Source organism: Stegostoma tigrinum, chromosome 25, assembly GCF_030684315.1.
Source record: "Stegostoma tigrinum isolate sSteTig4 chromosome 25, sSteTig4.hap1, whole genome shotgun sequence".
Classification (NCBI taxonomy): Eukaryota; Metazoa; Chordata; class Chondrichthyes; order Orectolobiformes; family Stegostomatidae; genus Stegostoma; species Stegostoma tigrinum.
Genome location: NC_081378.1, coordinates 42,762,708 through 42,789,125, shown reverse-complemented (window position 1 = coordinate 42,789,125; position 26,418 = coordinate 42,762,708). Strand labels below are relative to the sequence as shown.

General features: G+C 41.2%; 1 protein-coding gene across 1 annotated transcript in view; it reads right to left on the bottom strand.

The window, feature by feature from the left end:
* The window catches only part of dera (deoxyribose-phosphate aldolase (putative)), a 42,647-nt gene that overhangs the window by 5,707 nt on the left and 10,522 nt on the right, over positions 1-26,418 (bottom strand). The window contains exons 3-6 of the mRNA XM_048554597.1: positions 25,584-25,731; positions 20,903-20,998; positions 19,885-20,019; positions 18,440-18,568 (exon numbers count right to left, since the gene is read on the bottom strand). Coding sequence (XP_048410554.1) covers positions 18,440-18,568; positions 19,885-20,019; positions 20,903-20,998; positions 25,584-25,731 — 508 coding nt within the window. The remainder of the gene's footprint in view (positions 1-18,439; positions 18,569-19,884; positions 20,020-20,902; positions 20,999-25,583; positions 25,732-26,418) is intronic.

The following is a 26,418-nucleotide window of genomic DNA, read 5'->3' as shown; positions in this document are numbered from 1 at the left end:
AAAAGTAAGCACGCGCTTGCTCGAGATGGTATGTATCATCGACTTAATCCCTGCTGAATGTGAGATTACTGGCACTATAGAAGCATTCCAATCTGAGCAAAATGTGGTATCAGGAAATTCCATGTGCCATTTCTGGAAACATCATATTTTGAAAAACTTGAATTCTGGTCAAGCATCTTGGAAAAGGTCCTAAAACAGCACTATCCAAATTCCAAACGCAATGTGCTACTGGATCCCCGTGCAGGGAGTGAAACTCATTTACTCATCATGCAGAAATGAGCGTAAAGTGACAGATTTTAGTGCAAGAAATGTGAAGTCACGAGAAGCCATCTGTTCAAAAGGGACTATGTCAGTCTGTGGAAGGCAGATTTCAGTTGTGTTGAGGTCTTGTGCTCCCAAGCAACATTCATAAAACACCATTCTGCTGGACGCTGTCCACCAGACGTGCCCTCTGTAGGAAGGTGGAAGCTGACTATGGCTGCCAAGTGAAGCCTTTAAGATTTGGGTGTGATCACTGGAGAGTGATGCTGTCGGGCTGAAGTGATTGGAATTTGGCCACAAATTGACTTGAACGAAATTCTAAAGAAATATTATGAAGAGCTTTTTACTAGCAGCAGGTACACCAGTGTGGACAATAGGAGCAGCTGAAGTGAGGAAGGAATCAAGAAGGTAGATCACATTGTGGATGATAGGTACTGCAAGTACACATTGTGAAAGAAGCAAGATCATGTGACCATCATCATTTTGACTGCAGCCCAAATCTTTGTAAACAAGCAGGGTGAATAAACGATTTCTGGGATTTTGCAACTCGAAAATCAGAGTTGCTCTCTTGTTACAGTTGTTATTCAATACTTTCCATACGCAAAAATTAGTAACACCACTTTAAATATGTACATTACTAATAGATTACAGAGCTACTTCATTTTTTCAAGGTTCAAAACTCTTAAGAGAAGGAAATAAATTAGAATACTTCCAGCACACACGGCTTGGTGGCTCAGCGGGTTGGCACTGCTGCCTCACAGTGCTGGGGACCCAGGATCGATTCCACCCTTGGACAACTGGCTGTGTGGAATTTGCACATTATCCTTGTGTCTGCGTGGATTTCCTCCAGGTGCTCCAGTTTCCTCCCACAGTGCAAAGACGAGCAGGTTAGGTGGATTGGCCATAGTATCCAGGGATGGGCAAGCTAGCTGGATTAATCATGGGAAATGCACGGCTTCAGGCTTGGGGTGGGTCAGGTCTGGGTAGGATGCTCTTCAGCGGTTCGGTGTGGGCTTGATGGGCCGAATGGCCTGCTTCCACACTGTATGATGGTGGTCAATCATTTGTATAACTCTGCTTTAAAGGTGAATGAAATTATTTTTTAGAAGCATACCAGTGGCCAAATATTTCGGAAATTTGAGCTTGAAGTACGTGTTAAAAATATGGTGCGTACATGTCTTAACTGCATTACATGGTGCGCAATGCAGCGATCAACAGACCTCGACATTTTTTTAAAACCCCACGCCTCTTGAGCTCTTCCCAACAAAACATGCAAAGTAGAGCAATGGTCTAGGGGCCTAGGAGTTAAGTTCCATTCTCCCACAAAAAAGACCTCACCTCCATTCCAGATGGGGGAGAGACACGCCAATGGAGGAAGAATCCTGTCAGAATTCACTGAAGGTGGTACAATTCTGAAATTGCAATTACACACCCTCTATTACAAATAATACAGCAAACCACTTGAACAGCGTTTCTGCCTCTCTGAAATCCAAATGTAACATTTCAACTACAAATTAATATTTCTGTTTAAAAAGATTCTTTTGTCAGGGATTTTACAGCAAAAATATGGGATTATTTTTTATGCTGTCTCAGTAGACTCTGTTCATCATTTTTACACAGGCAAATTCATCTTCTATACAGTCTATAATCAGATTTTCCTTATGACTTTTAATAATCAGCTTTTGATGAAAAAGATAGATAACATTCTTATTCTCGATGCTTCACAATGTGTCTTAATTACATCCACTACTGAATTCATTTGCTTCAATTCTCCAAGGATTTTAGCTGCAATTCTGCACTTCATCACTAAACAGGACAAGATTAACATTTTTCAGTTCATTAAAGAAATGTTCTATGTGTTATTTCCTTTGTAGTCATCTTTCTTAATTATCACTTAATGGCTAACGCTTTTTAAATACATTTTCCAGAATTAAAGAACTATTCATTTGCAAACTAAAAGACTGTGCGAAGTGTTATATAAAATTACTGACTCCAAAGATTAATGTATCAAATTATTACTCCAACTTTAAAATTCTAAATCACAGATATTTAATGAGAAAAGACTAGAGTAAAAGAATATATTATTTGGATAAATGTGTTAAAGCAATTTTCAAAGTAGATCAGTATGCAATTAGTAATAATCAGCTTTATCTTCAATTATGATAAAAAGACTGAAATTACATTTTGGTTTTTCTTTGAGGACTTGCTTTCTGTTTCGTAACTGATGACCAAAACACGTGGTTCTGTTCTCATATTGTTGGAAAGAATAAACGTTCCCAATCAGAAATGTCCTGTTTAACCTTACTGGGAAAGTAATAGTGACATTGGTGCTGGGGGTGGAAAATATTCAAAAGAGCACGAGTTCAATGTCATAAGGTTCTACTGACTTGTGCAATTATTAAAAAAGATACAAGATAGTGCAGGGGACAATTAAATTCAACTGTGGGCCAGCATATTAGAAAGTAAAAATGAAAATTATTACATTATGTTACACAGTCTAATGGCAGCCGGCCCCTGTTACATCACACTTGACAATTATTGTTGTTTTATAGCCTATATAAAATGCGTGGTTTGTTGCTAAATCTGAGTCACACTGTAAACATAACACATAACTTTATAAGCATCCCCTTTTTGGGCTATGTCTCGAAAATACCCCCTCCATCCCACTCACAACTCAACTGAATAGTTACCCCACAGGAATGAATGACATGAAACAGGGCTTGAAACTAGATCATCCTCATTTCCCAAACGTCAAGTTAATGAAATTTCACAAAAGATGTGGAATAGAAGTAGTCAAAAACCCAGACGAAGAGCAATTCTGGAAAGCGTAGGATAGAGTCTTTCTGCAAAGAAGTTTGCAGGAACTGGAATTCAAAAAAAGGAATGACATGAAAGTGATGGAAATCCAAAATTAACACAGAAAATGCTGAAAATATCTAAGTCAGTCAAGTATAATACAGGACAAGACATGGTTCAATTTCTGAGGAGTGCATCCTTTACTTGTAGTTTTCTCAGTCTGACCAAAATGCTCACTGACTTTGCTGGTGAAGGTCTGCACACAAAGGTTTAACCTATATTTCTACTTGCACTGACTGACCTGCTGTGTACTCCCTTTAACTAGAATCATGCATCCTGGGCAGAGGAAACATAAATAAGGAAACATAAAACTGCTATTGAGTTGAACATCTTCACAGAAAGTGAAACAATTCAGTCCAAAACTAGGGTGTTAACTCGAAACAAAAGGTTATGAGGAGCGAGTTGGCTGTGAATGACTGTATAGCTTCATTTAAAAATGTAACAGATAAAGTGCACAGGCAATAGCTAGTACTTAAGGAACAAATACATGCATTGCAGCAGCTATACACTCCTTTTGGGTGAAAAAGCAGAACAGAAGAAGTGGCCAACCTTGGTTAACAAAATAAATTGAGGACAGCATTAGATCCAAAAGGGAGTCCTATAAAGTTGGTATAAAAAGGAGCAAGTCTGAGGCCTGGGAGCAATTTAGAATTCATGAGGACCAGGAATGGAGGTCAAATAGGTCACAAGGATTAAATCAGACTGTTCAGACTTCAATAAATAGGCAAAAAGAAAAAGATTAGACAAGAGAAATGTGGGCCTCAAAGTCCAAAAAAGGAAACTTGGTAATGGAGATCAAAATTATGGCAGAGCAACTTAAGATTTACTTTTGGTCTGTCATCAAGATGAAGACATAAAACATATCCCAGGAGTGCTGGGGAAGGAGAAACTGAAGAGTTCATATTATTTTTTAAAAATAGCCAGGGAAATTAATGTAGCTAAAAACAGATAAATCCCCAGAATCTGATCATTTACATCCCACGGTAAAATAGGCGGGATGGCTAAGGAAATAGTGGACGCATTGATTTGTTATACATCAAAATACTGCAGATCCTGGAACAGACCTGGTAAATTGCACAGTAGCAAATGTAACCTCATTGGTTTAAAACATTGAGGGGGGCAATGAGACTAGGAACTACAGATCAGTCAGCCTGAAGTCAGTGAAATGAGCTAAATGCTGCAGTCTTTAACAAAGGAGATGATAACAGGATCTTTAAAAACCAATCAAATTACACAAAGTCAATACAGACACATGAAAGGGATGGTGAGATTTCCAAAAGCTAAAAGTGTCAAGAACTATGGGACATTACAGATCTGTGTTATTGAGACAGAGGATCATCCACGATCATGGTGAATGGCAGATTTATCTTGATTAGCTGAATAATCCACTCCTCCTCCTATGTTCTATGTTTCTAAACTGGAGGACATAACATAGGTTTGACATCAGATTTGAATAAGTATGTTACTGACAGAAAACACAGCAACAAATTAAAATCAGATATTGCAAGCTATCTTGCTAAAACCCTGGAACATGAGTGCATTAAGTGTTAAATACAAGCATCCTTACAATGCAGCAGGAAACATGAGTACATCACATGGCTTTTAAAAGGAAAACCTTAAAGTGGGCAGGAATCCATGAGCCCTTCCCTTCCTATTCTGATGGCAGCACTTGGTCTATGGAAAATATATGAATGTGGAAGTGTGACGATTTCACTCCAGCTTATCCACATTAACATCAAATTAACTTCAACTCTTTAGGTGATCTACAATTTTTTCTATTCATTGTGGGATGTGGGTGTCACTGATTGGGCTAACATTTATTGCCCATGCCTCGTTTCCCTTGAGAAGGTGGTAGTGAGCTACCTTCTTGGGGTCCTGTAATCCATGTTTTACAGTTAGATCCGCAATGTCATCAGGGAGAGAGTTCCAGGATTTTGCCCTTGTGACACTGAAGAAACGACGATTATGTCCAAGTCAGGATGATGCATGGGTTGGAGGGGAGCTTGCAAGTGATGATGTTCACACGTATCTGCTGCCCTTCTAGATGGTAGTGGTATTGGTTTGGAAAGTGCTGTCTAAGGAGCCTTGGTGAACTTGTGAGTAAAACAGATCTAAAGCAAAAGTAATTTTTCACAGAATTGTGATATACTCTTCTGCTCTATTTATAAGTCATAATTTCAACATTTTTCTTTGAGTAAATGAAATCAAGAACTTATTTTCCAAGGCAATTACAGTGTGATTTTTCCTTGACAACAGTTTTATCATTTTCATCTCAATTGGTTTTCCCTTCACAAAAATTCCACTTGTTCATCTGCTCAGGACATGTAAAATGGTCAAAATAAAACTTCAGGCAAACATGAAAGAGTGCAATAAAGTGATATTAAATACGAGATCAGAATTTTGAAAAGCATTTAAAGGCAAACATTTTAGCACTGAACAAACTACAGACTGAGCCTTATACTAAAACAACTCAGGCGCAAAGCATGCAATGGGATAGAAAAAACAGCCAGTGATCTCTGAGGATTAGGATTACAGTTTGGAGAGTAAGAGAAGAGATCCTGGCTCCCAGCTTTATCTCAGAAATGCCATGTTCAGCACTGGTTAGGTGTCTCTCCTGTAGCAAAGAAATAAGGGCCTTGCTTTTATTTTCCTCAGCAAGTCCCAAAACACTCTGACCAGCAGTGTTCCACAGGGATCTTTACTGAGTACACTTTGTCAGTAATATAAATGATTTGGATAAGAATATAGGAGGCATGGTTAATAAGTTTGCAGATGACACCAAAATTGGTGGTATGGTGAACAGTGAAGAAGATTATCTAAGATTACGAAGAGATCTTGATCAATTGGCTGAGGAGGTAGCAGATGAAGTTTAATTGAGATAAACACGAGGTATTGCATTTTGGTAATACAAACAAAGACTTGCACAATTAATGGCAGAATTCAGGGGGTAGTGTTGTAGAACAGACAGACATATTACTTTGAAATTTTCGTGACAAGTAGACAGGGTGGTTAAGAAGGCATTTAGCATGCTTGCTTTTATTGCTTAGACCTTTAAGTTTAGGAATTGTGACATTGTTGAGGTGTAGCAGGACCTATTCTGGCGTACTGTGTATAGTTCTGGTCATCCTCTTATAGGAAGACTATTATTGAACTGGAAAAGGTTCAGAAAAGATTTACCGATGTTGCCAGGAATGGAAGGTTTGAGATATAAAAATATACTGGAAAGGCTGTGCCATTTTTCACTGGAGTATAGGAGAACGAGGGGTGACCTTATCGAGGTTTATAAAATCATTATGGGCACAGATAAGGTGATTGACAAGGGCCTTTTTCTCTAGGTTGGGGGAGTTCAAAACTAGGGGTCATGATTTTATGATGACAGGATAAAAATTTAAAAATGATATGGGGGCAACTTTTGCTTTTTTACAGAGTGGTTTGAGTGTGGAATGAACTACCAGAGAAAGAGGTAGTTGCAGGTACAGCTACAACATTTAAAAGACATTTGGATAAGTTCATGAATAGGAAAGGTTTGAATGGACACGGGCCATGCACAGGCAGGTGGGACTAGTTTAGTTTGGGAATGTGGTTGGTGTGGACTGATTGGACTAAAGGGTCTGTTTCCATGAAGTATGACTCTATGACTTTACAGCAATGAATTGGTGATGTACAATGAGTATTAAGGATCAAATGCAGCAACAACATGAGTGCAGCAATGTGTTATGGACCAGGCCACACCTCCTCACAATAGTTTAATGTAGTCTAGGGTCTAATGTTTTCTTATTTTATAGGTAGATGTGAACTGTGTCGTCAAGATGGTTTGCAACTGGTTAAGTCAACGTTAAGCAAAATACAATTTAGTTAAACACTATAGTTAAAATATAAACACAAAAGGAGGAGGAATTTAGAATAACTTACTGGTTGAAAACTTAACCGAAAAATAGATACAGTGCCTACTGCTAATTAACTGTTTCAATATAGTACCATCCTATAAACATGCCCCTTGGAAAAAAGGTAAATATGGATACACATTCATACATCCAGTTTCCCAATCAAGGAGGAAACGACATCGAGAGGGGTTTCGGAGAAAGTCACAATTAGGAATCACTGAAGCTTATGTCCCTTCTAGGTCCCAAACAGTTTCTAAATGCTACAACTTTTAAAAAAAAGCAAGAAAGCCTGACATGGGAGAACTGACCACTCCCTTTCTATTATGACAACTGCTTTAACAAAATTTAAAGGCCTCAAACTATTGACTGAGGCCAACTCAGTACACACTTTGGTACCTCTTCTTTACAACCTCTCTTCAAAACAAAAAGGGCAGCACAGTGGCTCAGTGGTTAGCACTGCAGCCTCACAGTGCCAGACACCCGGGTTCAATTCCAGCCTCGGGCGACTGTCTGTGTGGAGTTTGCACATTCTCCCTGTGTCTGTGTGGGTTTCCTCCGGGTGCTCCGGTTTCCTCCCACAGTCCAAAGATGTGCAGGCTAGGTGGATTGGCCATGTTAAATTGCCCATAGTGTTCAGGGGTGTGTGGGGTATAGGGGGATGTGTCTGGGTGGAATTCTTCAAGGGGCGGTGTGGACTTGTTGGGCCGAAGGGCCTGTTTCCACACTGTAGGGAATCTAAAAAAAAAACCAGGACAAAATAAACTTTTTTGTCGGGTCATCATCTTCACAAATTTCACAAAATACAAGTAAGCAGCTAGTCTGTTCTTGACTGCTAATCAATAAACGTCAGCGTAGAAATTGAATGAACTTACCTGCACTTTTACAAGTTGTGTTACAATCTTGGACGTGTGCTTGAATAGGTGGTCAACATCTCTCTCTCTCTCTCTCTGTCTTGAAATACCAGTCTTAGTGACCACCCTTTGTTTAGTTATATTAATGCTATTGGGTATATGGAACACAGGCTTTATACAGTCTCCTGCCTAGCATATCCACCAAAAATGCCTATCCTAGTAGCTGGTCTTCACTGATATTCACAACTTTATTTTGGACATTAGCAATTGCACTTTGCTAAATGGCTACAGTAGCTTGATTAAGAGATGTAATGGAGACAGCCGGGAGTGAAGCCACCTTCTTGTCCTTTTGGTTTAAAAATCCATAATAGACCACAATACAAGGCAGGTAGCAGGTGGGCATGGGTTAGTGAAAAAGTGGTAACAAAACATAAACAGGGGTTATAAAAATGCATTTCTCTATCTTGTGTTCACTCCGGCATACAGGTCTTTAATAATATCAATTTCTGACTTACAAGGCACAGAGACCACAAGTAACAGCACCACCTACTGCAAAATTTTAAAACTGCAAAGCTAATTTACAATTACTTAAGTGAAACATTTAAACAATGGCTGATGCATGATGCTCGCAAATTGAAAACAATATCTTTTATACTTCACCTCATGTCAAACTCTCAATATATTTAAATCCAGTATTGTTAATGAGTTTCCGAGAGGCACCAAATAGCAAAATATTAAGATAACCTCTATTCATACAATACCTTTAGCACAGTAAAATGAACTCCATACAACATTTATCAATCAAGCCACAGGCAATTAGGAAGACGACCAAAGATCATGGACATGCAACATTAGTGGTGGAGTATCTTAAAGCAGTGGCTTTCAATTGTTATCCTGTGGCTCACTGGTGCTTCATGTCAAGGTGAGAAGTGTGCTGCAAGATCTTCAAGAAACAGCACTGTTTTACTTGCCTACTGGAGCTGTGTTCATGCTTCAAAAGATCTTCTCCTTTTGGTGAGTATTGCTGAAGGCTGTATCTGCTGACCTTTGTCACTCTACTTGCACAGGAAAAGCAAAAACCACTCAGTTATGAGGCCTGTTTGCACATGTGGAGGGCTAAACATTTAGTATGAGCATGCGCAATGATTGTGTATTATATTTCTGCTCTGAGAAAAAACTATACATGTGCAGTAAAGAGGCACACAATTATTGAATGACTGTTAATCTGGACACGTTTCCACATTAGCACATTTTTGGAATTTGGAATTTTCTTTAGCTATGCCACTGAATTAAGCCTCAGATTCTAGGAAGAAGTGGTGTGGAGGTGCCAGTGTTGGACTGGAGTGTTTGTTTAATAGGTCCTCATCAGTGGTGTCTTTTATCTTTGATCTTTTATTTATAAATTCTGTGTCTGATTCCACCTCTCACTAACACCTGGAGGAAGAGCAAGGCTCAGAAAGCTAGTGTTTTCAAATAAACCTGTTGGGCGATAACCCGGAGTCGTGTGATTTCTGACCTTGAAGCAGAAATGGGTAAGTTTCTTGTTAAAAGAGGCGATTCGATGAAACACCTGAACTCAAAGAAAATCAGTCAATAACTGCTGAAGACGTACAATGAGCACTATCTGGCCTCTGGGTTTTCATGGACAAGCAATGCCACTTGCTCCTTATCTGAATGTCTCACCTGCAGGGAGAAGCTGGCAAACGCTGTGGTGGTACCAAATCACTTAAGACGCCATTCACAGATGAAGCATTCTCCTCTGGAACAAACTTATTCATTACTTAAAGAGCTCAAGGGAACAAAACATCAAGCAGACCCAAAACCTGATGGAGTGTGTGCAAGTATCAGATAAATCTCAAGAGGCCAGTTACCAGGTGTCTGCGCTTTCAGCAAAATCAAAGATGCCCCATATGATTTCCAAAATTATAATCAAGCCTTTACGTAGAAGCCAGGTCTTGGGTGTGATACCAGGGGCTGATACTGCAAAAGAAATTTGCAAAGTTCCACTCTCTCACAAAGATTAACTGGGAAATTGATGACATATCAGCTGACATCAAAGAGGTGCAGAAACAGACATTAGCTACAAATGGGAAGTTTGCTCAAGTTGACGAGTCTACCAATACAAGCAGACACTGCCAGCCACTGGCCAACATTCAGTATGCTGATAAGAATCCCAAAAGGAGACTTTTTTCCCCCTCTCAGGAGCGACTGAGTCATGTGTCTACTGAGAAAATATTTTGGGTAACAGCTAACTACTTGAAGAAAAAATAAACTTATTTGGTCCACATATCGAGCATTTTTACTGATGGAGCAATCTTCATGATGGAGGAAGTCAAAGGATTTGTCAGCAACGTGAAAGAGCAAAATCCTGGCATTCATATCAACCATTGCACTTCCACTGTGAAATCACCAATTACATAAAATTGTGGCCGTTGTAATGACGTTTTTCTTTTCATTATTTTGGGTGTAGAGATGGGAGCCGAGAGTTCACTGTCACATGCAGAGGTGCAATGGTTACTGCTGCTGAATATTCTCTCCCATGTTCACGAGCTCTGGAGAGAAATGATGGCGTTTTCAACAATGTGTGAACTGCTTAACAAAAAGTTACTATCTGATGGTAACTGCTGGGCTAAGCTGGAATATACTGCAGACTTTTCCAGCTGTCTGAACCAGCTGAACACTAAAATGCAAGGGAGGAATGAGATGATTCTGACCATCACTGACAAACTGCAAGCTCTCAGGTCAAAACTGGACCTTTGGCAAGAGACAGTGGTAGTGTGTTCATTGAAGTTGTTTCCACTAGCATCATCAACTGCAGTTGCAGCTGTCAAGATGCACAGCCTCGTATTCAAACATCTCAGTGCAAGAGAAGTTTAAATTCAGCTTCTTCAACAAATGTGGAAGAGTACAACTTCATGTATGACCCATTCAGCCTTCTGATTCATCACAAAAGCTGATGTTAAAAGAAATTCTAGGAATATGCAGAGTTATGGAAGATTGCATAATGAAGCTGAAGTTGGCAGATTGAGTGTTTTTTTTGTATGTGTTTTGGTTGACTGTGGTACATGAATACCCAACGATCTCTGACCACACTATTGTTGCAATCTTGCCATTTGTGACAATATACCTCTGCAAGCTAGCATTTTCAACTCTGGCATACAGGAGAGCATGCTTTGAAAAATGGCCCTCTCATTAATTTCTCCTTGGATGAAAAGGTTCTGTACAAACTACCAGGCCCAGGTTTCCCACTAACCCAGTAAACTGTGATTTACTTAACTTTGCATTTTATTCTGATCTACTGTTCACGAATAACTAGAAACAGTTGAGTTCATCAGATTTTGAAGTTGAAGACGGTGGATTTGAATCATTAATGCTTTTGAATCATCTTTCGCTTGTTGCATGCATTATGTTGCAAACCTCTCCAGTCAGGCTGTAACCGCAGTAAATGCAAGTAAATGTGACATTTATGAAAAATCAATTCAGCTGAAAGAAGTGGGTATGTCATGGAATTTATTGTCTAATTGGAGTGTGCCTTCAAACTGAAAAGATTGGGAACCACTGTCCATCAGGATGGGGAGGCAGAAGGAAAGAGATGATTGAAGGGAAAATGCTTGAGTTTGGGTCCTTGGCCCCTGGAGGTATGGCTGCCAAGAATCAGCAAAATTGGATAAGTGAGATACTTCCAAGAGTTGTAGGGTTGCAGGTGGTTACAAAGATTGGGAAGAAAAACACCAATGAGGGCTCTGAAAACGAGGGCCAACACCTAAAAAAATCAAAGCATGGCTCAATTTGGTAAGGTGAGCACGGAGTGCGACGGGTAAAGGCTACTTGGTGAGATTTGGGATATTGGCAGCAGAGTTTAACTTAAGGAGGGTGTAAGAAGAAAGCCTGATCATAATCAAGCCTAGAGGTAACAAAGGGATGGATGAATGAAGGTTTCAGCTGGTGAACAGAGGTAAGGATGGAGTCAGGCCCTGCAATGGAGATAGAAATTCACGGTACTACTGTGCAGTCAGAAGCTCATTGCAGGGTCAAGAACAACACCAAGGTTGTCGACAATCTGCGTCAACACCCAGCAGTGTCCAAGGAAACAAATGAAGTCAGGGGCTGGAGGACAGAGTTTATGACAGGTACCAAGGACAACAGTTTCAGCCTCCTAGTATTTTGATCAAGGAAATTTCTGCTCATCCAATTTTGGAAATTGGACATGAAATCTGGCCATTTGAAATCACTGGAGGAATTCAGAGGCGGTTGAAGTGCGGAGATAACTATCGTCCACGGACATGTGAGACCTGATAGTGTGTTTTTTGGGTGATGCTGTTCCAGGGCAGAACATTGATGAAATATAGGAGCAGGCCAAAGATAGAACCATGCAGGAGAAGGAAGAGCAACAGTTGATGCCAGCTCTCTGGTTTCTCTCAACAAGGCAAGTGCAGTTCCATCCAGCCGGATGACAGTGGAAACAGGATGGTGTTATGAACTATGTCAAAAGCAGCAGTCAGTCAAGAAGGAAGTGCAGCGATAGATTAGCTTTTCCAGAGTCACATAGGATGTTCCTTGCGACTTTATAAGAGCAGTTTGGTATTGTGACAGGGATGGAAACCTGAGGGGTTCAAACACAAAATTCTGGGAAAGGTGAGCAGGAATGGGGAGACGGAAGGGATTATCAAAACAATTTCAGATCTGCACACGTACCATTAATCACATTTAAAATAATATTTTATGCTACAGAAATTTACACTTATCTTTATATCATATGAATATAGTTTTATACAGAGACTGAAATATCGCATATCTTGCCTTTCTCATCCCCATATGAAAATGCAGACTACAAAGGTGGTGAATTCCAACAGATGACTGGAAACTTTTTGCTCTTGCATCCTGGGTGCTTGCTGCTCTTTCATGGGACATGGCTATTGCCACCAAGGCCAACATTTTGCTTCTGTCCCTGACTGCCCTTCAACTGAGTATTTTGCTAGGTCATTAGAGAGGGTAGTTAAGAGTCAACAACATTGCTCTGGGTCTGGAGTCACACGTAGGCCAACCTGGGAAAGGTTGGAAGATTTCCCTTCCCTAAAAGAATGAGTGAACCAGATGGATTTTAATGACAATCCATGAGAGTTGACGTGGTCACTATCACTGAGACTTGCTTCATATTCCGGATTTATTAATTAAATAATAACCTCCACCTGATACGGAGATGGAATTTAACCTTACGTTCCCAGAGCATTAATCTGTGTGTCTGGATCACTTGTCAGGTGGACATCACTGTTCCACAACTGCTGCCTCTCATATTTCTCCTATACTACAGAAAAATTTTCAAAACCATTTCCTTACTCCCTTTACTCCAAATGCAATACGTTGCTAACTATTTGCTGCTTACGAATGCACTGAATTAATTTACAAGTGTTGTTTAAATTTTCAGCCTCACGGCTGGGCTTAATTCATTATCAGCTCTTAGTCAGGCCCTGAACATCTCTCTCCCTGCTCATATACATACGCACACATACAGTTTTCTACAGGCTTCAAAAAGCAGTCAGTAATTTATAGTAAAAACATTGTCAATGAAGGGTCTTGTCTGTTTATACAGTATAAAAAATAGCCATGAGAATGAAATTTCACCTTTTTCATTTAAAATGTACTGTACTGCAACTTCAATGCTGACACAACTAAAGCTCAAAGTTGGGAAAGAGACAAGAACACGCCTGCAGATTAAAGCAGTGCTGATCGAAAGAATCACAAGACAGACACTTTTTCCCACCATTCAGTAGAAGTGTGAGGGAATGAACACGTAGCACCTGCTAAAAGTTACATGGCATTCAGGTATAAAATCAGGTCTGCCCTGCCACACTATAAAGTAGGCAGAAATAGCTTTGTGGTTAAAGTATTCTCTAGTTACTAACTCACCGACCAATATTCACTACTTTTATTTAGTTTGTCAAAAACCACTCAATTTTGAACACATTTCCTCTTTCACCTCTCCTCTAGGAACAACTGGAATACTCATCCAAACATGAAAATGAAGTCAATGTTTCGGGCCAAAACCTCCTTCAGGACAAAGAGTTTTGGCCTGAAACATTGACTTTCCTGCTCCTCTGATGCTGACTGACCTGATGTGCTTTTCCAGCTTCCCATCTGTGGACTCTAGCTTCCAGCATCTGCAGTCCTTATTGTCTCCAATAAAAATGAAGTGTTGCATTAAAATGACTTCTAATTATCCAAATCACCTGAAATTCTAGCATACTTAAAAGAAAAGGCATTTCTGCTAACCAGGAACAATCGATCTTCTAAATTATGAAGTGAAAATCAACTTACACAGTGTGAAATAAAAGGCAAATACTAAACTTATATAAATAATTGGTCAAGCCACAGCTAAAAATAAAACTACAGAGTGTCTTGGGTGCTGCACTTTAGCATGAATGCCAGAACTGGGCGGCAGAAGAGATTTATTAACATCAGAGAGGAAGAGGAAACTAGAATATCAGAGTCTTTTTCACTGGAATACTGGACATGAAGACATATGGGAAATGTAGAATTGGCTCATGGGCAGGAAACAGCTAATGAGAGAGAATAAGGGGTGAGACCTCATCTGGAGTACTGTGAACATCTTTGGTTCCCGTATTTAAGAAAAGCTATCACAGAATCCCGACAATGTGGAATCATGCCAATTGGTCCATCAAGTCTGCCAACACTATGAGGAGCATCCTTCCCAACCCCTGCCCTATCCCTGGTACCCTGCCTTTCCCATGGCTAATCCACAAAACTTGCACCTCCCTAGACACTGTGGACAATTTAACATATCCAGTCCACCGAACCTAAACAACTCTGAACTGTGGGAGGAAACCCATGGAGACATGGGGACAAATGTGCAAACACTACACAGGCAGTTACCCGAGGCTGGAATCGAACCCGAGCCCTTGGCGCTATGAGGCAGTAATGTTAACCACTGAGCCACCCTATTACAGGTTATTACATTGGAGGCAGTTCCGAAAAAATTCGCAAAGATGATCCCTGGTATGCAGCAAAGTCTAAACAGTTTAGAAGAATTAGAGGTGATCTCACTGAAACATACAGATTATTAAGGGACTTGGCTAAAGCTGAGAGGATGTTTTCCCTTATGCAGTGTTTAAGGCCAGACAGCATTGTCTCAGAATAAAGGGGCACCAGTTAAAGACTGAAATGAGGAAGAACCTCTTTCAGAGCACTGACAGTTTTTGGAGCTCCCAGCAACAGAGTTATGGGGGCAGAAGTCTTGTGTATATTTAAGGCTAAGATAGATAGATTCTTGATCACAAGAGAAATCAAAGGTTATGTGGAAAATGCAGGAAAATGGATAAGGAATGTTGGATCACCCTACAATCCTATTCATTTGATGGAGTAGGCTTGAGAGGCTTAACAGCCTTCTCCCGTTCGTACTTCTATGGCCTATGATCTAAACTCTTGAAATTTTATGAGGTTTGTACAAGCTGAAAATGATTTCCAATTGTGGAATAGTCAGTAATCGGAAGGTAAAATTAAATGAGATGAAGAACAAAGCTTGAGTTTAGAAGTGGTTACAATGCTCAAGGCTATTGGTACATGGATTTCAGTAAGAATTTGTATTTTAACATCATCCTTAAACCTAGCAATGTGCTTTGCCGATCAGCATAGGGGAAACAGATGCTGAGACAGAAATTAACTAAGAAAGACGACAAGAGTTTTGCTAAAAATAATGAATGAGAGTTTTTAAAGACCGAAGTGGGGCCCCAGTTAGTAATAGCGACATTTCAAATACATACTGATGCTAATGAAAAAGACTGAACCAAGTATCGGTTGTCAACGGCAAGGCAAAGGGACAGAGGGGCAGCTCGAGAGTGGAGCCAGAGAATCTCAGCATTCAGCAGAGCATGTGGATTTTAAAATCACTCCAGTACTCCAAAATATTACAAACCTTTCTGCTTCCTCACACCACATCCCCATACTCATCAATCACTGTACTTGAACATAAACTGTTGTATCTCTAAACTTTGCCAGTTTACATGAAAGACAACTGACTGACTTGAAAAATTAAAAACTCACTCATGGGATGTTGGTGCTGCTGGTTAGACCAGAATTTATTGCCCAGCCCTAATTCCCGCAAAGAAGATGCGGAATGAGCTGTCCCCTTAAACTACTGCAGTCCTTAATGTGTAGGGCCACCCACAGTGCTGTTAGGAAGGGAGCTCCAGGATTTTCACCCAACTACCATGAAAGAACAGTGACATGCTTCCGAGACAGGATGGTGTGACTTGGAGGAAAACCTAGAGCTGATGGTGTTCCCATCTTGTGGAGCTGCAGGATATTGGACAGGATGATGTTTATTGAAGAACTATAGGTTGATTATCCTCATGTTTGAACAAATAAAAACTGAAAGCGCTACAGAAACTCAACCTAGCAGTATCTGTAATGACAAAGAGTTAAACACAGTCCAATGTGGCTTTCCTTTGGAACTGAAGAAAGGTCAAAGTGTGATGGATTTTATGTAAGCAGGACAGAAGGGAACACTGAGGGGCTGCAGGAGATTAAGAAAGCAAAGAAGGTGGAGAAGATGAAAGACACATCTGAAAACCCCCAAGAGATTCTTCAAGATAGGGATTAGTTTATGAACAGTCTGGTCTGATTTTGCCACAGATAGGAATTTCAGCAATGGATAGACTGATTCAGGAGCAGAGCTAGATGATACTGCAATGATGTATTGAATATTATTGATGGATGGTACAAGAAGTCGAATTCTCATTTTAGATTCAGATGGAACACCAAGATTGCCAGCAGTTTAGATAATCTGTACTGTTAAAGAAATTTCAATATTACCCTGCAAAAAGAAATAGTGGAAAGTTAAGGCAAAATAGCTTTTAAATAAGTCATAGTCCTACAGCACAGAAGCAGAGCCTTCAGTCCAACCAGTCCATGCTGACCATAATCCCAGACTAAACTAGCCCCACCTGCCTGCACTTGGCCCATATCCCTCCAGGCATTTCTTATTCATGTAATTATCCAAATGACTTTTAAATGCTGTAATGGTACTTGCACCCACCACTTCCTCCGGAGTTTATTCCATACACAGTTATTTAAAAGAAGACAAGGAAATAGAATGCAGAGGGGCAAGGAATCGATTCTAGCCCACTTGCTCTTTCAGAAAGGTGGCACAGTCATGATGTGCAGACGGTTGCTTCTTGTATTCTATATTTCTGTGATCTCTAATCACCGTAAACCGTAGTGGCGGTGGGTACATAGATATTTTTAAACAGCCATTTGTTTTCTTTACGTTCACTCATGAATTCACACAGTTCTTAGCTGACTAGCCTAACTGAAGATGTACAAGCACTGGCTAACTGTCTTTCAGTTTACAGTCTTCCTTTATGAGCAGCGCAATCCGTCTATTTTGGACATTTCTCCACAACTAAAAGTTACACACTTCACAAGGAAACTTTCTAAATTCTTTTTAGACTTAGTAGAGGTGTTGAAAATTATGTATGATTTTGAAAAAGCATGTAAGGATAAACAGCTTCTACTGGATGGAGGGGCAGTAAGCAGAGGGCACAGGTTTAAGATAATTAACAAATGAACCACTGGGGATTTGTTTCCTGCAGAAATTTGCTAAGATCTATGTGCAGCCTGAAATGGTGGTAGAAGTAGATTCAATGATAGCTTTCATAAGAATGTTGAATATAAAAAATTTGCAGGCTTCAAGATGAGCAAGGAGGTGTGGCTCACTGGATCGCTTTCAAAGGGCCAGCAGACACACTGTACTGAATGGCCATGTACAAAAGATACCTTGGAACTCCACAAAGCTGCCTAATCAGACAATCGTGTCAATGCTAACGTTAGACAAAACTACTCGTAAATTTTGCTACATTCTTCTTCACCCTTTTCTAAAAAAAATTAAATCACACCTTTCTTTGTGCAAAATGTCAGACACATGAGAAATCCTCTGAGCCTCTGGCACTGCAGATTTACCAAGCTGCTAACAGATATGAGGCCAGCTTGATTATCCTTTCTCACTCTGTATGGCAGAGCTCTTTGTTACACTGAGAAGTTCAGCTAAACTAAGATTTGGTAAAAGGGGAACATCAGAATCATGATCACATGATTTGCTATCATATGACAGTACTTCCTTCAATTTAATATGATGTAATTCTTGAGAAGGAGAGTGCATATCCTTGGAGCAATTTTGCTAAAACAGTGAAATGAAAACAATATCCAAAAACAGGAAGGTCTCAATGAACTACACGAATGGCCAATTAGTACACAGCAGGATCACTGAAACAGAATTATCTGATTCTAGAACAAGTTGTTGGCCAGTAAAATGGACAGTTTTTCTTCGTTTCTCATTGAACAGGCAAGACTTTTAACACTATACTTGTCCATGAGAAGAGCCAGACTGTTCCTAACTGAATCCCCATAAAGAAGTTCACATCTCTGCCAATATGGCCCTCCCTCCTTACTCTACTGGAGGGACTACCTTAAATAGCAGACTTGAACTCACTATTTTCACACAAGAACAAGTGTGCTACCAATTGAGCTTTATATAAACCTTTGAGATTCCACTAAACAGAGTTTAAAAGTTACCTGCCATCATAGCTACAAGACTAGCCTTGTAGATGTTTGCTAATGATCCCAATTCTCCTGTTCCGAGTATGGTCTTCATATGGGCTCCCCCACAAGCGTCATGACATTGTTGAATCTCGTTATACAACTCTAGAAATACAATAAATGTTGAGAGCTTTAAACAGAAAATTGCAATATGCAAATGTGCTTTTCCATTTTTCTCAATGCCCTATCCTTGATACATCAGTGCCACATTCCCCAAAATGCTATGACAAATATACTCCCCTATTCTCTCTCTGTAAGCTGCTTGCAACTTCCCATTCTGTCCTCCCTGATATTTGCTCCCATCATCTCTCTCGGCTGTGGTCCTACAGTGAAGATACACTGACACACTCAATTTCAGTTTTTTTTTCTTCATGGCATGTGGGCATCTCTGGCCAGGCCAGCAATCTATTACCCTGAAGGCAATTAAGTGCCAACCATACTGCTGTGGGTGCGGAGGTACATCTCAGTCAGACTAGGTAAGGATCACCAGTTTCCTTCCCAAAAGGACTCTGGTGAATGGGAATTTTTCCAACAATTGATAATGCTTTTACACTCATCATTGGATTCCTAATTCCATATATTTATTGAATTCAGATTTCATCATCTGTGATGGCAGGATTTGAACCCAGGTCCCCAGAAAATTACCAGGGTCTCTAAATGAATAGTCTAGTGATAATACCACTAGGCCATCACCTGCCCATTCAACCAATCAGCTTGCTGGAACAATACAGCAGGATAGATAGGAGTCAAACAAGTTGGTGGGAAACTGGAATCACATACTGACTATGCTCCTTGGTTTCCTTCTCTGAAATGAACCAGTTGAGTTTCTTTTTAAATGACAGTTTCTTCTGTTCAAACTGAAAAAAAAATCCCATACTATAATGGCTGTTTCACTATCATAGCCAAGAATGTGCATTCCCAAGCTGAATGGTAAATATCAAGTAGGAAGCACTTTGCAGCAGAAATGAAAATCAACCCAAGTATGAGACACATTCAAGCATCCAAGAGAATATTTACAAATTCTGCAAATACATAAATTAATGTCACACAAGTCACTTCTAATCTTTCCTTTCCTGGTTCTGAGCAAGCACTCTAATCAAAGCCCCCAGTTAGATTAGGATGAAGAAATTACAGAGTGCTTATTAGAACAAGTGTAATAATCACAACTGTCTAACGCATTGCGATTGGTAATAAGCTCTGCGCCAAAGGGGGAGACTCTTCTGGTTTAACAAAGGAGCTTTCCTTGGTGATGACAAACATATTATATAACAGAAGCAAAAGAACCAGCAATTTTGAGAAAACTTGGTTCAAAAGACAATGCAGGCAGATAGTCACAGCAGTACACACGACAATTTATTTTTGAACAAAATATAAACAACATGCAGATAATTCTTTCTTGCAGACAGTTAAACAGCCCTTACCTTCCCACTGGCCTTTCAGCACCAAGGTTCTGTTAATTACAATATCAATTTCTCTAGCACCTTCTGCGACAGCCATTTTTATCTCTTGCAAACGTATCACCAGAGGTGTCTGTCCAGCAGGAAAGCCTGTTGCCACTGAAACATTAAAATAAAGTTATAATTTCAGCTGAACTGAGACAAAGAAGTGAATTTCTGTTGCGTTCATGTATAAGTTTTGCAGCATGATGTGATATAAAGACAAAAGGCATCCATGAAATGTAACTATGGGAGAAAGATCAGGGCACAAAGAGACCAACATGAAAGTGAAGTCACAATCAAAGAATTTAATACCAAAAGTAATGAAGAACTAGGTACAGAGTTGCAGAAGGCAGGAATACAGTTCAGTGGCTGTGTTGCAGATGACCAGAACAGTGTTAGGAAGTAGATGACACATGCAAGCATACATGGTAGCAGGAGATTACTATGTTCAGTGCAGAACCAAACCATCCCTTAAATGATTCAAAATTAACATGCTAGGCGAATAAATCTAGAGGAACAGGAAGAGGACAAGGGTGGATCAATTAAATGTGGAGCATACAGAGCTCTTGTCCTCCACTGAAGTACATTTGGATAAATTAACATTTGAAAGGTTGACGCAAGGAGGCCAAACAAGAAAGCAATGAATAAATCGAGATGAACTAATGAAGAGTCAATTGGCAATTTCAATGGCAGAAGGTGAGAGACACAGGTGCGGGTGAACAGCTGCAAAAGAGGATAAAAAATGTTTCAGTAATGTGGATGTGGGAAGCTGAGCAGAACACTATGATTCACTGTTAATATCAAAAGCTATAAGCTCTTATTTTCCACTTGTCATTATTTTAACAATTAACATGACATAGTTAAAATGACACCGATCAGCAAATCTAGATCAGAATTTTCATTAGAATCACTGCCAAAAAATCTGTTGAATGCATTTATTTTAAAAATTCAACATAATTTACTATCATTGCAAACAAAAAAGGGTTTTAAACTTTCATACCTGAGGCAACAGGGATATTACACTCTATACTCTTCAATGTTTGTACTGCATCAGACACCCGAGATGGGTAAACACACACTGCAGCAGTAGTAATACCTACAAAAACAACATAGATCGCTAATCACTCTTGAATGTTTTCAACAGGATTAAATATGTATACCATAGATATCACAAGAATAACACCAAAAACATCCTCATACAACACAGCTATGGCATTAACGTTTTCTGTCAAAGGAGAAGGATTCTTTGAATTCTACAAAAATCTTCAACTTTAATCAAAACAATTGTGCCATAGATATACAGACTACAGTATTTGGACTACAGACTCTGACAGTGGCTGTATTTGGTAAGGCAAATCAGGGCTGGGGCACAGGTTCATAGTTCCTTGAAAGTAGAGTCACAGGTAGACAGGGTGGTGAAGAAGGCATTTGGTACACTTGCCTTTATTGGCCAATGCACTGAGTATAGGAGTGATAATGGGAACTGCAGATGCTGGAGAATCCAAGATAATAAAATGTGAGGCTGGATGAACACAGCAGGCCCAGCAGCATCTCAGGAGCACAAAAGCTGACGTTTCGGGCCTAGACCCTTCATCAGAGAGGGGGATGGGGTGAGGGTTCTGGAATTAATAGGGAGAGAGGGGGAGGCGGACCGAAAATGGAGAGAAAAGAAGATAGGTGGAGAGGAGAGTATAGGTGGGGAGGTAGGGAGGGGATAGGTCAGTCCAGGGAAGACGGACAGGTCAAGGAGGTGGGATGAGGTTAGTAGGTAGGAGATGGAAGTGCGGCTTGAGGTGGGAGGAAGGGATGGGTGAGAGGAAGAGCAGGTTAGGGAGGCAGAGACAGGTTGGACTGGTTTTGGGATGCAGTGAGTGGAGGGGAAGAGCTGGGCTGGTTGTGTGGTGCAGTGGAGGGAGGGGACGAACTGGGCTGGTTTTGGGATGCGGTGGGGGAAGGGGAGATTTTGAAGCTGGTGAAGTCCACATTGATACCATTGGGCTGCAGGGTTCCCAAGCCGAATATGAGTTGCTGTTCCTGCAACCTTCGGGTGGCATCATTGTGGCACTGCAGGAGGCCCATGATGGACATGTCATCTACAGAATGGGAGGGGGAGTGGAAATGGTTTGCGACTGGGAGGTGCAGTTGTTTATTGCGAATCGAGCGGAGGTGTTCTGCAAAGCAGTCCCCAAGCCTCCACTTGGTTTCCCCAATGTAGAGGTAGCCACACCGGGTACAGTGGATGCAGTATACCACATTGGCAGATGTGCAGGTGAACCTCTGCTTAATGTGGAAAATCATCTTGGGGCCTGGGATAGGGGTAAGGGAGGAGGTGTGGGGGCAAGTGTAGCATTTCCTGCGTTTGCAGGGGAAGGTGCCGGGTATGGTGGGGTTGGAGGGCAGTGTGGAACGAACAAGGGAGTCACGGAGAGAGTGGTCTCTCTGGAAAGCAGACAGGGGTGGGGATGGAAAAAGGTCTTGGGTGGTGGGGTCAGATTGTAGATGGCGGAAGTGTCGGAGGATGATGCGTCGTATCCGGAGGTTGGTGGGGTGGTGTGTGAGAACGAGGGGGGTCCTCTTTGGGCGGTTGTGGTGGGGGCGGGGTGTGAGGGATGTGTTGCGGGAAATGCGGGAGACGCGGTCAAGGGCGTTCTCGACCACTGTGGGGGAAAAGTTGCGGTCCTTGAAGAACTTGGACATCCCCTATTCCCAATTCCTCCGCCACATCTGCTCCCACGATGAGGCATTCCACTCCCGCACATCCCAGATGTCCAAGTTCTTCAAGGACCGCAACTTTCCCCCCCACAGTGGTCGAGAACGCCCTTGACCGCAACACATCCCTCACACCCCGCCCCCACCACAACCGCCCAGAGAGGATCCCCCTCGTTCTCACACACCACCCCACCAACCTCCGGATACAACGCATCATCCTCTGACACTTCCGCCATCTACAATCCGGCTCCACCACCGAAGACATTTTTCCATCCCCACCCCTGTCTGCTTTTGGGGAGACCACTCTCTCTGTGACTCCCTTGTTCGCTCCACACTGCCCTCCAACCCCACCACACCCGGCACCTTCCCCTGCAACCGCAGGAAATGCTACACTTGCCCCCACACCTCCTCCCTCACCCCTATCCCAGGCCCCAAGATGACTTTCCACATTAAGCAGAGGTTCACCTGCACATCTGCCAATGTGGTATACTGCATCCACTGTACCCGGTGTGGCTTCCTCTACATTGGGGAAACTAAGTGGAGGCTTGGGGACCGCTTTGCAGAACACCTCCGCTCGGTTCGCAATAAACAACTGCACCTCCCAGTCGCAAACCATTTCCACTCCCCCTCCCATTCTGTAGATGACATGTCCATCATGGGCCTTCTGCAGTGCCACAATTATGCCACCTGAAGGTTGCAGGAACAGCAACTCATATTCGGCTTGGGAACGCTGCAGCCCAATGGTATCAATGTGGACTTCACCAGCTTCAAAATCTCCCCTTCCCCCACCGCATCCCAAAACCAGCCCAGTTCGTCCCCTCCCCCCACTGCACCACACAACCAGCCCAGCTCTTCCCCTCCACCCACTGCATCCCAAAACCAGTCCAACCTGTCTCTGCCTCCCTAACCTGTTCTTCCTCTCACCCATCCCTTCCTCCCACCCCAAGCCGCACCTCCATCTCCTACCTACTAACCTCATCCCACCTCCTTGACCTGTCCTTCTTCCCTGGACTGACCTATCCCCTCCCTACCTCCCCACCTATACTCTCCTCTCCACCTATCTTCTTTTCTCTCCATTTTCGGTCCGCCTCCCCCTCTCTCCCTATTAATTCCAGAACCCTCACCCCATCCCCCTCTCTGATGAAGGGTCTAGGCTCGAAACGTCAGCTTTTGTGCTCCTGAGATGCTGCTGGGCCTGCTGTGTTCATCCAGCCTCACATTTTATTATATTACACTGAGTATAGGAATTGGGATGTCACGTTGCAGTTGTACAAGACATTGGTTAGGTCACTTTTGGAATACAGGTAGTTCTCCTATAACACAATAGCTGCATTCTTGTGTGACCTTAAACTACAGAAAATCGTGCTACAGGGAAATTGCGATAGAAAATTGTTGTACCTGCACAGCAGAAAGTTCGTGCTATCCAAACAGCATCCACTATTCATCAAGCACGTTAGAGTCAATTTGTGTTAATGAAACACGCATTATAGCAGAGCTACCCGTACCGCATTTAATTCTGGTCTCCCTGTCATAGAAAAGATGGTGTTAAACTTGAAAGGGTTCAGAAAAGATTCACGAGAATGTTTCCAGGGTTGGAGATTCGATCTATAGGGAGCAGCTGAATACACTGGAGTTATTTTCCCCAAAGTGGTGGAGGCTGAGGGGTGGCCTTACAGAGGTTTATAAAATCATTACGGGCATGGATAGGGTGAACAGCCAAAGTCTTTTTCCCCCCAGAACAGGGGAGTCTAAAATGAGACAGCATAGATTTAAGATGGTGGGGAAAAGATTTAAAGGAGATCGGAGGGGCAACATTTTCATGCAGAGGGTGGTGTGTTTATGGAATGAGCTGCCAGAGGAGATGGTGGCAGCAGGTGGGGGTATAGCTACAACATTTAAAAGGCATGTGGATGGGTACATAAACAGGAAAGGTTTAGAAGGATACAGGCCAAATGCAACAAATAGGACTAGATTAATTTAGTATACCTGGTCTCTCCGTCCCTATGCAAGCCCTCAATGTCCAAGTAACTCAATCCTATTCATACTTGTATTTCTCTTTCCTTAGTGTGTGGTATTTGACTTACAGCAAAAATTTATAATCTTGAGCAGATGTCATTCTCAAATCTTGGGATATCTGATGATAATGACAATGTTTGAATTTCCCAGTACTGCAAAATTCCAAAGTCTGTTCTTAGTTTTGCTGCCTCATTTATTGGATTTATCCTAAGATTAGGATACTAAGGTCTATTTGCATGTCTCACTCTGAAAATTCAAATTTAAGTGTGATTCATGAAGACAAAAAGCTGTCTCTTCATTGTGAGAAGAGTTTCAGTTTCAATCATTTTCCATGTCTTTCTCTTGTGAGGCCACTGTTGAGAAGGTAGGCTGATTTAGTCAAACACGCAATTGCCTGGAGACCAAGTCGATTACCTAAGACGATTAGGAATCACTTTATACAACTGTCGTCAAGGTGAACAGAGTCCAAGATTGTGTAGTTTGTATGGTGTGAAAGGAAAAAGTTCAGGTTCCTTCATGGCTTATCTTCACTCTATGCCTCATTATACTTTAAAATAAAGGGAGTTTACAGTAAAGGCCTTCGCAACTGAAGCAAACACAATGATTAATTGCCAGGCAGCTGTATTTTTCAACAAAAATTTACAACATCACAAACTTTAAAATGAAATGTCAGGCAACTATTCAGCATTAATATGTGTCAAATAACTATCACTTGATAACAGGGAAATGGAAGGGGTAGAATCAATGCTGATGAGAAGTGATGATCTCATTCGTTGACCATTCATGAATAAGGCTGACTCCTGGAAAAAAAAGCAATGAGTGTCCAAGGCCAGTTTCAGGAAACAAAACCTCTCAGTGTCCAAAGGCGACCAAACTCTTAAGAAAAAAATGGCTGCTTAATGATGTATGGATGTACTGTTAGACATATAAATTATCCCCATTATGAGTTCTGCTACCTTTATTGTCCATGTTGAGATTTTTGAGCAGGTCTTCTCTGATGGGGTGCTTGGCTTTGTAGCAGAGTCTTTGAACGTTTGATGTTGTGTCGTCACCAGACAATGTGGTGAGGTCAATACATGTAACAGCTTTCAGCAACCATGCAGCCTATGGAAGTAAAGGGGAGTACATTCAGTACAATTAACAAAGAATCAGGCTGCCATGATTTGCCAGAAGAAACGGCACTGTAATATTCATTTTCTGCCTTAAGACTGACATTCTACATTCACAACTGTCACCAAAAGATTTAATTGGCAGGAATACAACAGGGATGACAGCTACATTCCTGATCTGAATCCTGGCAGAAGTTATCTCTCATCAGTGCACCTATTCCTCTCTCTGACAAATATAGGTATCACATTTCTGAAACATCCATGTGGTGAGAATGACATGTAGAGAACATTTTAGTGCTTTTCTGTCTCAGCCTCCAATTTATACTATTAAATGTGAACACAGTATGTTAAACATGGTGGCACAGCTACTGTTAGAACAAATTTTTATAACAGTGAACCACTGCATTCCAATCTTCCAAACATGGTGCAGTTGGTGATAAAGCATTATAAAAACTACCCATTAGACTGAACTTTGGCCTGTTGACTGGCACAGCTCTCAAAGATCAATTCTGACCCAATTGTTTACAAGGCAGATGAAAGTGACATTGAATATAACTGAGAGTGCGCCAAAATAACGCAGGTTTATTAATGTAAATCAGGAATAAGCCAAACAAATTATTTGCAAAAGCCTGTCTATAGAAGGAATTACCATCACAAAGTCTAGCTGAGGGAGCATGTGAAT